The 13,224-nt window shown below is 36.8% G+C and overlaps 1 protein-coding gene across 1 annotated transcript; it reads left to right on the top strand.

Annotated features, from left to right (window-relative positions):
- Positions 1-1,281: 1,281 nt before the first annotated feature.
- On the top strand, positions 1,282-3,234 carry LOC107887606 (uncharacterized). Its single transcript, XM_016811853.1, has 5 exons — positions 1,282-1,591; positions 1,792-1,884; positions 1,927-2,042; positions 2,154-2,591; positions 3,082-3,234. The coding sequence occupies exons 1-5, from the start codon at positions 1,282-1,284 to the stop codon at positions 3,232-3,234; spliced, it is 1,110 nt and encodes a 369-aa protein (XP_016667342.1).
- The last annotated feature ends 9,990 nt before the right edge of the window (positions 3,235-13,224 follow it).

Here is a 13,224-nt window from a genome sequence, read left to right as displayed (position 1 = left end):
ATGCATAGACAAATATAAACATGAGTTTGGGTGTTAAGTTTGATTAGGGTATATTTCGATGTGCATGATATATGGTATGTTATGTCTTAATGAATGAAACATTGATTTGATTATTAACGGATTAAAAATAATAATGATGTATGTGTAAATTCAAATGTGCATTAGTTATTTTGGTTCGGTTTGCAAAGAAAATGTATGTGTACATAAAGTGTTTAAATGGTTGGTTAATTAGGTACGGTTGATGAAGATAGATAGTGAATATGTTATAAGATTATTTTTTTAATATGACTTATATGAGATATTATAATAAATGACCAAATGAATAGTGACTTGTGCAATAGTAAATCATGGAAATTATATGAGTTTTTATGTGATGTATAAGTGTCCTACTTGATAATAGATGAATGTTGTGTAGTGTATAAGTTAGTCCTTAAACTATGACTATAAATTGATTGAACATGTAGTAATGTACAAGTGCCGAATATGATTTGATCAAATTGAAATGATTTTCTGTATTTGGTTTTGTGAGTTATATTAATGTATGATTTTTAGTTTGTTATTGAAGCGTAATGTTGTTTTCATGTTTTGCACATTCTTTAAGTCACATTAAAATTATATTTGGCTATGTGGTATTAATAATTAAATAGGTTATTGATATTAATAATTGGTTGGTTTAAAAGTTTGTGCTAGTGTATGCTTCTGATTGTTTGAAGCTTGTGTCTTGTTTGGTAATACCTCGTAACCCCATTCCGGTGACAGATACGAGTTAGGGGTGTTACACTCTTACTCTTTCTTGCTATCGTTTTCACCTTACTTTTGCTGCTGAAAGTCTTGTTTTTCTCGCCTCTCTTCTTTCCAAATTCTTTCCCACTTGGTTTCATGCTGTTCCTCCTTTGACTGCGATAATTTGTTAGTGTTAGTTAAGTAAATTTGTTCTCTGGTTAACTGTTATTAACTGTTCATTAACAAGTGTCGTTGTTATTGTTTAGGAGGGGTTGCAGGGATTCAAAATTGTTTGCTGAAGACTTAGATCCATGGGAATCGTTGCTGTTCTTTTGAATGTGAGTTTTTGTTGCTCGTTTGACAAGCACCCCGTTTCAGGTTTGGTTTAATTCAATAGATTAAGAGATTAACTGAGTGAAATCTGTCCAATGATAGGTTCTGGAGTGCTCGTGGTGACTTTAGCTTCGAATCGGAAGCATGTATGTACATGAAAAGTAGAAAACGACAGTGGCCGAGTATGAGGCCTATTTTTTACGACTAAGCCACTATGCGTGTGGTATGGTGGCGACTAAGTATGAAAGATGCGTTCGATTCGAGGATGGCCTCAGGGATAATCTGAGGGTACTGATAGCTCTACAGAAGGAGCGAGACTTTGCTGCTCTGGTTGATAAGGAGAAGATCACCAAGGAAGTGAAACGCGCTGAGCGCCAGAACAGAGAGAGAGGTAGGAATAAGAAGGATTCAGACCTCTCAAGTTCTATTCAGAGGCCTAAGAAAAAAGCCAGAGTTGATGAGCAGATCGGAGTTGAGGCTCCTATTGCTGCTACTGGACAGCCATCGTGTATTGACTGTGGTAGGCGCTATCAAGGCAAGTGCTAGAAGAGAAATGGGGCATGTTTGAGGTGTGGTTCTTTGGAGCATCGTATAAGAGAGTGTCTACGAAGATCCAATTAGATGCAAGCTCCGGGCACTGGTATTGCACCACCACTAAGAGCAGTTCATCAGCCACCGAGGGGCCGTGGTTAGGTCAAAGGTGGTAATAGGGTGGTCGTGGTCAGAGAGCACCAGGTAGAGATGCTGGTCATACTAAGGTATGGCAGCGGGCTCTAGTTTATGCTACACTTTGCCGAGAGGGCAGAGATGCTCTGGACGTCATCACAGGTATGTTCTTTATTTATAATGTACCTTATACTGCACTGATAGAGATAGGATCTACTTATTCCCATATAGATTGTACTGTGTCTGAGAACTTGGGTATCTTGGTTGAGAGTACTGCAAGTAAAGTGACAGTACTGAGTCCGCTCGGACAATCAGTAAGGGTAAATAAGTTGTTTAGAGATGTTCCTTTAGAAGTTTAAGGGGCTATCTTTCTAGTTGATCTGATGGAACTGCCTTTTGGAGAGTTTGATTTGATACTAGGAATGGACTAGTTGGTCAAGCACCTAGTGAGCTTGGATTGTGCTACAAAAAGGGTTGTATTGAGAACTGCAGAGGACAGTGTGGTAGTAGTAATTGGGGAGCGTCGTAATTATTTATTGAATGTGATTTCTGCATTAAGGGCTGAAAAATTGGTTCGTAAAGGATGTGAGGTGTATCTGGCCTACATCAGTGTTTCAGATTCTGAGGATTCCGTGGTTAAGGATATCAGGGCGGTTAAGGACTTTGTAGATGTGTTTCTTGAAGAGTTACCGGGGTTACCTTCGAGTAGAGAAGTGGAGTTTGGGATTGAACTTCTTCCTGGTATAGCTCCGGTGTCCATCGCTTCTTATAGAATGGCATCGAAAGAGCTTGTGGAGTTTAAGGCTCAAATTCAAGAATTACTGAATCATAGATTCATTTGTCCTGGTGTGTCTCCATGGGGAGCACCAGTGTTGTTTGTGAAAAAGAAGGATGGATCCATACGCATGTGTATCGACTACTGGCAACTGAATAAGTTGACCATCAAGAATAAGTACCCCTTACCTAGGATAGATGATCTGTTTGACCGGTTCTGAGGTGCTTCAATTTTCTCTAAGATTGACCTCCGGTCAGGGTATCACTAGTTGAGAGTTAGGGAGGTTGATGTGCATAAGATAGCATTTAAGACTCGATACGGTCATTACGAGTTATTAGTGATGCCATTTAGACTGACGAATACACCAGCAGCTTTTATGGATCTGATGAACTGAGTGTTCCAGCCCTATCTGGATCAGTTTGTGGTGGTATTTATTGATGATATATTGGTGTATTCGAAGACTGAAGATGAGCACGATGAACACCTCAGGGTGGTTTTACAGATTATGCGAGAAAAACAACTGTACGCCAAGTTTAGTAAATGTGAGTTATGGTTATGTGAAGTAATGTTTCTCGAACATATAGTTGCTGGAGGGGATTAAAGTTGACCCTCAAAATATTAAGGCTGTCTTGGATTGGAAGCAGCCTAAGACTATAACTGAGATCCGCAGTTTTCTGGGACTGGCAGGGTACTACCGACGTTTTGTAGAAGGGTTTTCGTTGATTGCAGCACCCTGACTAAGCTGCTACGCAAGGGTGTGTCTTTTAATTGGACTGATGCATAGCAAGAGAGCTTTGAAAAGCTCAAAACCGTACTAACTGAGGCCCCTGTCTTGATACAGCCAGAGCCTGGGAAAGAGTACACTATCTACAGCGATGCATCACATGTTGGTTTGGGTTGTGTGTTGATGCAAGAAGGTAAGGTAGTGGCGTATGCATCTTGTCAGCTTAAAACTCAAGAGATAAATTATCCGGCACAAGATCTAGAGTTGGCTGCAGTGGAATTCACACTAAAAATCTAGAGGCATTATCTGTATGATGAGAAGTGTATCATTTACACCGATCACAATAGCCTCAAGTATCTCTTCACTCAGAAGGAGCTGGATCTAAGGCAGCTTAGATAGATTGAGCTGCTTAAAGATTACACTTGTACTATCGAATACCACCTGGTAAGGCCAATGTGGTGGCTGATGTGCTGAGCCGTAGGGTTATGATTGATCTGAGGGCAATGTTTGCTCGTCTCAGTTTATTTGATGATGGTAGTCTGTTGGCCGAGCTTCAGGTTAAACCGATATGGATTGAGTAGATTAAAGTAAATAGATGGAGGATGAGTCACTAAGTCTTCAATTCCGACAGGTTGAGAGTGGTGATATTGTGGATTTTAGACTGAATAACGAAGGGGTACTCTGTTTCTGTGGGAGAATTTATGTTCCAAAGGATACTGATTTGAGGCAGTCCATACTGCGAGAGGCACATAGTAGCTCCTATGCTATGCATTATGGCGGAAATAAAATGTACCGTGAGCTTCGTGAGTTATACTGGTGGTCAGGTCTTAAACGAGAGGTTACTGAATTTGTGGCTAAGTGTCTGGCATGCGAACATGTTGAGGCTGAGCATCAGTTACCTTCAGGATTGTTGCAGCCAGTAAAGATTCCACTTTAGAAGTGGGAGAGAATGACTATGAACTTCGTTAGTGGGTTACCCCTAACGGTCACTAAGAAGGATTCAGTATGGGTCATCGTGAATCGGTTGACCAAATCTGCCCACTTCATATCGGTTCGTACTGACTACTCACTGCAGAAGCTGGCTAAACTGTATGTGTTTGAAATAGCAAGACTGCATGGGGTACCGGTTTCAATAATATCTGATAGGGACCCTCGCTTCACGTTTCGGTTCTAGAAGAAGTTACATGAAGCTCTAGGTACAAGATTGGACTTCAGCACTGTGTTCCATCCTCAGACGGATGGTCAGTTAGAGAGGGTGATTCAGATATTGGAGGACACGTTAAGGTGTTGTGTGATTGACTTCCGAGGCAGTTGAGAGGATTACTTGCTGTTAGCAGAGTTTCCTTATAACAACATCTATCAGTCTAGCATACAGATGGCACCTTACGAGGCATTATATGGTCATAGGTGTCGCACACCATCATGTTGGACTGAGTTGGGTGAGCGACCTGTTCTGGGGTGCAAGTTAGTTTCTGATACCGAGGATAAAGTTAGACTGATTCGAGACCGATTGAAAGTGACATCTGATAAACAGAAGTCCTACGCAGACTTGAAGCATCGTGAAATCGACTATTCTGTGGGAAACTCCGTTTTTCTTAAGGTCTCGTCATGGAAGAAAGTACTGAGGTCTGGTTACAGGGGTAAGTTGAGCCCTAGGTTTATTGGGCCTTACCATATTCTGAAGCGAGTGGGACCAGTTGCCTACCAATTAGAAGTACCTCCAGAGCTAGATTGGATTCATACTGTATTCTACGTCTCAATGTTGAGGTGCTACCGCTCTGATCCTACACATATTGTTCCTGTAGAGGAGATCAAGGTTACGCCAGATCTGACCTTTGAGGAGGAGCCAGTTCAGATATTGGGGCGAGATGTTAAGGTTTTAAGAAGAAAGTTCATCCCACTGGTTAAGGTTCTTTGGCGTAATCATAGCTCTGAGGAGGTACGTGAGAGCTTGAGGATTCGATGCGACAACAATATCCTCATCTGTTCTGATCAGGTAAAATTTCGAGACCGAAATTTTCTTCAAGGGGGTAGAGTTATAACACCCCAAAATCCCATATATTTATTTTCGTATGTTTGTGACACTAATCTGTATCTGCTTCAGTGGTTGAGTGGTCTGGGTGTTTGTGATAGGTTTCAAGTTCAAGCCTTAGGTTGGGCAATTTTTGCTTTTAAATGAATAAACCCTTATCTCTGGTCAGTAGGTTTATAAATAAATGTTGACAAAATATATCAGAATGGGCCTGCTAATCTAGTGGTTAAGTGGAGTGTTAAGTGCTTGGAGATCCAGAGTTCAAATCCCTGTGCGAATAAGGGATTTATTTTGCTGCTTGTGTCGTGTGAGTGTTTGAGTAGAATAAGATTCTGAGTAGTGGAATGTGTGGGGAGTCAGGTGGAACGTTCTTAAGAGTAAATTGAGGGAAAGGGGTAGTTATCAGGATTTGATTGTATTTTTTTTGACTTTATCGAAATTCTGATTCTTTTTCTCCAAAAAAAGGTCTCCGTCGATTTTTCTCCTCTTACTCTTCCTTGCTATCATTTTCACCTTACTTTTGCTACTAAAAGTCTTATTTTTCTCTCCTCTCTTCTTTCCAAATTCTTTCCCACTCGGTTTTGTGCCATTCCTTCTTTGACTACGATCATTTGGTAAGTGTTAGTTAAGTAAATTTGTTCTTTGGATAACTGTTATTAATTGTTCATTGACAAGTGTCGTTATCATTTAGGAGGGGTTGCAGGGATTCAAAATTGTTTGCTAGAGGCTTAGATTCGTGGGAATCGTTGTTATTCTTTTAAAGGTGAGTTTTTGTTGCTCGTTCGACGAGCACCCCATTTTGGGTTCGGTATAATTCAATTGATTAAGAGATTAACTGAGTAAAACGTATCCAATGATAGGTTCTGGAGTGCTCGTGGTGACTTTAACTTCAAATCGAAAGTAGGCGTGTACCCGAAACGCAAAAAACGGGTTCAGCGAAAAGCTAAAAAAGTTTACTATCGATGCCACACGAGCGTGTGGTTACTCGTGTGGTAGGCCGTGTGGTCGACGAGGTAGGCCGTGTGCACCAGTCACGGCCGTGTGATGGCTAGGTAGGTCGTGTGAGAGACACGGGCTTGACTGATTTAATCTGTGTGGGATTTTGGGCCAGGCCGTGTGATCTACACGGCCAAGGCCAATTTGGACCGTGTGGGCCACACGGACGTGTGGGCCTACACAGGCAGATCACATTGGCGTGTGAGCCCAATTTACTGATTAGTTTGCTAGGGTTGTACGGGTTGCCCGAGATGACTGTGAACCTACTGTGGGGTCGGTAAGCAATGCTTTGATCTCTAATTAGCTGAATGATATATGTATGACTGTTTACTGAGCATGATTAGAATACTGTATTGATTATATACATGGCACTATGTGATAGCATGCCACGACTGTATGTTGCAGTGCATGGGGATGGGATGATATATGTGGAGGAAGTGTACTGATGGCTTCGAGCCTAATACTGTCAGTTCAGCTGCAAATTACTGTCTAGTGCCGCTTTTGGTACTATTTTTGAGTGTTGGGATGGGTGGGTTGATTATACCCGCACATGGAGTGTAAGGTTGGTCGGAGATGGTGTGTAGAGGCTGGTTGGGTAGGACTTGTTTACTGCATAATCTGTTACTGTACTGATTACTGATATTATAGTGGGCCAAGGCCCAAATGCATCACTGCTTTTGTACTGAGAAGGGCTAAAGCCCTAACTGATGCTGACACTAATACTGGAAAGGGCTTAGGCGCAGACTGAGTTTATTTTGTATACTGTCTGTTTGTTGCTCGGGGAATTTCACACTGAGTTTTTGTAAACTCACCCTTCTATTTAACCTGTATAGGTAATCCCTAGACTTGACAGATCGGTACAGCGGAGGACTTGTTGGTGGCCACACATACCTAAATTATTTCTTCAACTTTGGGTATCTAAATTTTTATTTATATTCTAGGCTAATTTTTTTATGTAAATTGTGAACTTTCTGGGACTTTTACTTAATTTGGGTTATTATTTACTTTTATGGATTTATAACGACTAAGACATTTAAAAACTCGATTTCAAAAAGGCAAAGTTTTCTCTAATCACGCGATTTACTCAAAAACGACTTTTAAAAGCTTTCGCAACAAAATGGGAAAAACGATTGACTCGATAGGTAACGATTTTAGGGTTAACAAGTGTAAAAAAATGAGAAATTATTTTACCGTAACAACGTAGTTTCAAATGCTATCATGTGACATCACCAGATTCGGCCATAATGTCTGGGCCGGGTTTGGGGTGTTACATTATTAATTTAATATTAAAGTAATTATCTTAATATTAAATTTAATTTAATCATAATTGAACTCTCTAAACTCTCCCTATATTAAGAGAGCCTTGGGTCATTATTTCACACACACTTGAATTCAAGAGAAAGTTGTAGAGAGAAAATTTACTGAAGAGATTATTTCAGAAAATTTCTAGAAATATTTTTCTAATTTACAACTTGACCCAAAATTTTAGATAAATTGTGAAATTTCCCCACTGGTAATTTTGTGATTTTTTTATTTGAAACGAGCCCACGCTTGGCAGACGTAAGCTTAAGGATAGCGAAGAAGACTACTCGGTCGAAGCGCTCATCCTAGATGAATCTAAAAGGTACAGGTTTGATAAGTGTTTATTACTTTAGATAGCACAGCCAAGATCTTGTTTTGGAAAATTTTTAAAACTCTATTTTCCCTAAATTTATTTTATATTGTATTTTCCAAACCCCTTTTTCCAAAAAATACCATCCTACTTTCATGTGGTCCTTCAACTGTTTTTTCTGAGCTTGCACTGTTATGTAATGTGCTTTGTCCTTGGAGATAATTGATTTTATTGTTGTTCACTTCCTCGCCATTTATTTTTATGATTACTATAAATGAGAGTTGAGGCTTTCATAATGTCGTGCTATTAGCAATAATACAACATTTCTGTGGATATCATACGCATTATTAGAATTTCTAGTGAAATATGCAGGTAGTTATTTTCCTGGATTCAGAATTGATACCATGCTCATGGTTGTGATGATAAATAAAAAGTTACTCATCTTCTTGAGTTTTACACTCTCATTTTGTAATAATGTTGGTCTCAAAAATTTATCCATAGTAAATATTTCTATTGTGATAAGTAGTTTATCTGAACATAGTGTCAGTATGCGATCAAGCAGTAGGTGGCATATGTGTGTTTGTGAATGTAAATGAGTAGAAATGTTTTAATTTGAACTTATGGTCATGATTGTGATAGTTCCAAGTGAATAAATGTACACCTGTAACAATATGATTGACTAAGGATTTTAATAGGATCCATTGTGACAGATCATGGCATGGTGTTGCTATGAGTTAGTGATTAGCAACTGATAGTTGTGTTACTTATCATGTTTTTATACGATGGCCCTGTTTAATAGACGAAGATGGTTACATTATATTGGGTATAATGAGAAGATGGTTCAATAAAATTATGTAATAACCTGATACTTTTTCAGATATATGTGTGTATGTATGCATGCATGCATGCATGTATGTATGTATGTTTGTATGATCTTTTATTGGTATTGCTTTTGGGTTCATCTCAACTAGGTAGAAAGTACTTTAAGTTGTTGACTACTTTGTAACTGTTTTTATCATTATATAGATATGACCGCTTTGTAAATATTTTTTCCCTTTTAATCCATGTTGTGTTCTAACCCTTGAGTAAGAGAATACATGAATCAATATTGATATTTAGTATTTAAAATTATATAAAATTATATTAATATCGATATTTATGGATTCTATTGACTTTAATCACACAAAAGCACTTTATTCAAAATTTTATCAAAGACTTTTGTGTAATTGAAAATTCAGAGAAGTAGAAACCAATTTTTGAAAGAGTTTAAATGAAAAAAAAACATTTTTGGAACTAATTTTTCTTTTAAAGTTCTTCAAGTTTTTAACTGATTTTTAATCCATTCATATATTGTATATAAATGTATTTTAATCTATTGTATAATATTTTTCTTACAAAATGTCCACTGAACCAACATCTGTTGAAGGTGGTGTTACACATCCTAGTTTGACAAGTTCTGAAAAATCGGTAGGTGAAGCTTGAAGCCAAACAAAGGGGACTGCTGGAAAAAGAAAAGTCATTCCTCAAAGGTCAGAAGTTTGGTCTCACTTCACTAAGATTATTAATAGTAAGAGTGCAAGTAAGGCTAAATGTAATTATTGTGTAAATGGATTTTGTTAAGATGGGAAAAAGAATGGTATAGGGTCATTAAAATATCATATCGGTTCATGTAACAAAAATCCTAGTAATATTGTTGGCACTAGCCAAGGACAACTAGTTTTACTTAGTAAGGGAGTTGAAGGGGGGAAGGGCATCTTTCAACTTGGAGATTTGTTCAAGAAGCATGTAGGAAAGGGTTAGCACAAATGATTGTGATTGATGAATTAATTTTCAAGTTTGTTGAAAGTGAAGGCTTTAGGAAATTTATGTTTTTGGCATGTCCTAGGTTTCATATTTCTTCACGAACTACTATGATTAGAGATGTTTATCAATTATTTTTAGATGAAAGGGCCAAGATAAAACAACTTTTAAGAAGTTCTTGCTATAGAATTTGCTTAACTACCGACACATGTACTTCTTTGCAAAGAGTTAATTATTTGTGTATCACCGCTCCCTTTATTGATAATGATTGGAAATTGAATAAAAAGATTTTAAACTTTTGTCCAATTTTTGGTCATAAGGGTGAGTCCATTGGGATGGTGATTGAGAAATACTTGTTGAATTGGAGGATTGATAAGTTATTTACTGTCGTTGTTGATAATGCAAGTTCAAATGATGTTGCTGTTGGTTATTTGAGAAAGAAATTTAGCTCTCGAGGAGGTTTAGTTCAAAATGGTAAAAATATTCACATGAGATGCATCACACACATTGTGAATTTGATTGTTGTTGAAGGCATAAAGGAAATGAATAAATCTGTTGAATGTGTTAAGGGGCTGTTAGATATGTGAGACAATCTCCAGCTAGATTACAAAAGTTTAAGGAGTGTGTTGTGGTGGAAAACATAAAGTGCAATAAGATGTTGTGTCTTGATGTTTGTACTTGGTGGAATTCGACCTATTTAATGTTAGACACTACTCAGAACTTTGAGAGAGCTTTTGAGAGATTTGAGGAGCAAGATACAAACTTTAGGGCTGAAATTGAAAGGGGGGAGGTTACCTAGTGTGGATGATTGGGCTAGTGTTAGAAACTTGAGAGATTTCTTAGAACATTTTTATGAAGTCACTTTGTGTATTTCTGGCACATCATATGTCACATCCAATATTTTTTTTATGAGCTTTCTAAAATTGATATCCTTTTATGAGATGCTCAGTCAAGTATTGATGTTGATTTTAGTGTTATGACCATGAAAATCAAAGATAAGAATGTCAAGTATTGGGGTGATATTGATAAGATCAATTTGCTTATGTTTGTTATTTGTGTTTTAGATCCTACATAAAAAATAAAGTGTCTTGAATTTGCATTTAATGAAATGTCTAATGCTAAAAAAGCTCATGAATTGATGCAAAAATTGAAGGAAGCTTTGTGAATTGTTTGATGAGTATAAGCCTCCACTTCATAGTATTTGTAGCCAATTGAGTATGGCAACACATGTTTCTCTCGGTGAACCACAACAAAAAAATGAAAAGGCGTATGCAAGCTTTGTATAAAAAGCATGAGTTGGAAAATGGTGGTGAGGACAAAACATCAACATTGGATAAATATCTAGCTAAAGCTAATGAGATTTTTTTTTGAAGATTTTGATATTTTATTATGGTGAAAAGTGAATAGCCTAAATTTCCCACTCTTCCAAAGATGGCCAAAGATGTGATAGCTATACAGGTTTCTATGGTTGCTTCAGAGTCTGCATGTAGCACTAGGGGCATGTGCTTGATCAATTTATGAGTTCTTTAACTCCTAAAATTGGATAGGCTCTTGTGTGTACTTAAGATTGGATTCAGAAATTATCATTACAAGAAGATATAAAAAAAATTGAAGGACAAATCCAAGAGCTTGACATGATTGAAAATGATATATTTATTTTTAATTTAATAGTTTCAATTTTTTTACCACATCACTCCTACATTAACTTATTTAATCAATTCAATGTTTAGACTTTTCTTGGAATGCATCAAAGCCTACCCTAAATTCATGAGCTTTCTTGAGTTGAAGGGTATGCTTACTATCTTATTCTTGTTAACTCACAATCTATTTCTTTGTTTATATTATTTGATTTTTTTAAATGCATATATTTCTATTATATGCTCATTTTTTGCACATATCTTTTATAGGTATAATGCAAATAGAGATCATTTGGGGAGAAGAAATGGATGCAGATGGAGAATATTAAAGACTTAGATTTTAATTATGTGTTAATTTCAAGACTTATGCAGTATTTTTAATTATGTAGTGATATACTTAAATACTTAGTTAATTTTTGTTAAATCGGTTAATTTTTTTATATGTTTTACATTTGTTTTAACAAAAAAAAATATAAATTTTAGTTAATTAGGTTAACTGACCGAATTAACCAAAACATTTTGGTTTGGCTAATTTTTTTTTGAAAAAATTTCAGTTTAGCTAATAGTTAAAGGATTAAAAAGTTTGGTTAATTCAGTTAATGCTAGTTCGGTTAGATTAACCATTTGAACACACCTAGCATAATACAGTGAATCTTTAAAGTAGATATTAAATTATTAAAAAGACATTGTAATATGCCTTGATTTTCTAAGGTACTTTTATGAAAATTGAGAGAAAGAGATGTAACACCCAAAAAACATTAGAAGGATGGAATTTTAATATTTATATAAACTAGATCCTAGCATTAGTGGTTAAGAGCTTAGTAAAATCTATAGAGAATCAAAGTTTAAATCCCACCTTTTTCACTTTTCCCTTTTATTTTTTTGCACTTAAGGAACCAAGATTAAAGTAGCTTATGTATTATTTGTGATAAAAATATAGTTATAGAATTGGTATTAGCCCAATGGCTAAGCTTTATCTTTTTTATTCCCTTAAGCTTAGGTTCAAGTCATGCTGGTATCATTTCCTTTCTTTTATTTTTTTTCCTTGATTTCGGCCAAAAGGGTTGCTTGTCAAACAACCCTTATTTTTTTTTCTAAAGTCCAACTAATAAACTACTTCCTAGCATAATTAGGATTTCCTATTTGATTCTAACCCAAATTGAAACCCCCATTCTCCCTATTTCTTCTCAATTTTCTCTAAAACCTTTTTTTTTAAATTTTCTCAAAGTTCTTCCTGGAAATTTAAATCTTGAATATTAACTTTGCAATTAAGTCCCAATCGAATCGTTTATCATCAATCGTTGAGTTTTACGCCATCAATTTCAAAATTTCTATCAAGATCAGTAAGCTTCTCGTTTCCCAATAGCTAGATCTCAGCAATTCTGGAAAATAATTATTTTCATTAGATCTTTCATCTGTTAAGAATCTTTTATGATATTGTCAAAAAACCCCTTAAATCTTGAAACCTGTCATTAATTCTTGTGTTTTGTCAATAGAAAGACTCGTGTAGGTAATCCGAATCATACTTGGACATGAGGACGATTGTACGAGACCCCAGAAGTCAGATGTGTATTCTTTTACGAAAAATTGAGTCAAAATTTAAAACTGCCCAGTCGTACACAACCTACTACAGGGGTGTGTAGCCAGCCCGTGTGGATCACACGTCCATGTCCTTTTGTAATCCCTGGCATCTTCGCATTGCACACGGCCTGGAGCTTCGCACATGTCCGGGTCACACGGCCATGTGGCCCCTGCACCTCACTTATTCGAATCATACACAGCTTGGGGCTTCACACACGGTCCGGTCGCACTATCATGTGTCCCCTGAAAGTCCAAAATTACAGTTTTGTCTTAATTTTTATTATTTTGTTCAAATCAATCCTTGATTAGGTTTTTAATGGCATTTAGAGAACTAGATTATGTAAT

This window comes from Gossypium hirsutum, chromosome A03 (genome assembly GCF_007990345.1).
Source record: "Gossypium hirsutum isolate 1008001.06 chromosome A03, Gossypium_hirsutum_v2.1, whole genome shotgun sequence".
In the NCBI taxonomy this organism is placed as follows: domain Eukaryota; kingdom Viridiplantae; phylum Streptophyta; class Magnoliopsida; order Malvales; family Malvaceae; genus Gossypium; species Gossypium hirsutum.
Note: the sequence above shows the minus strand (reverse complement) of the source record. Positions and strands in the feature narration are given on the sequence as shown.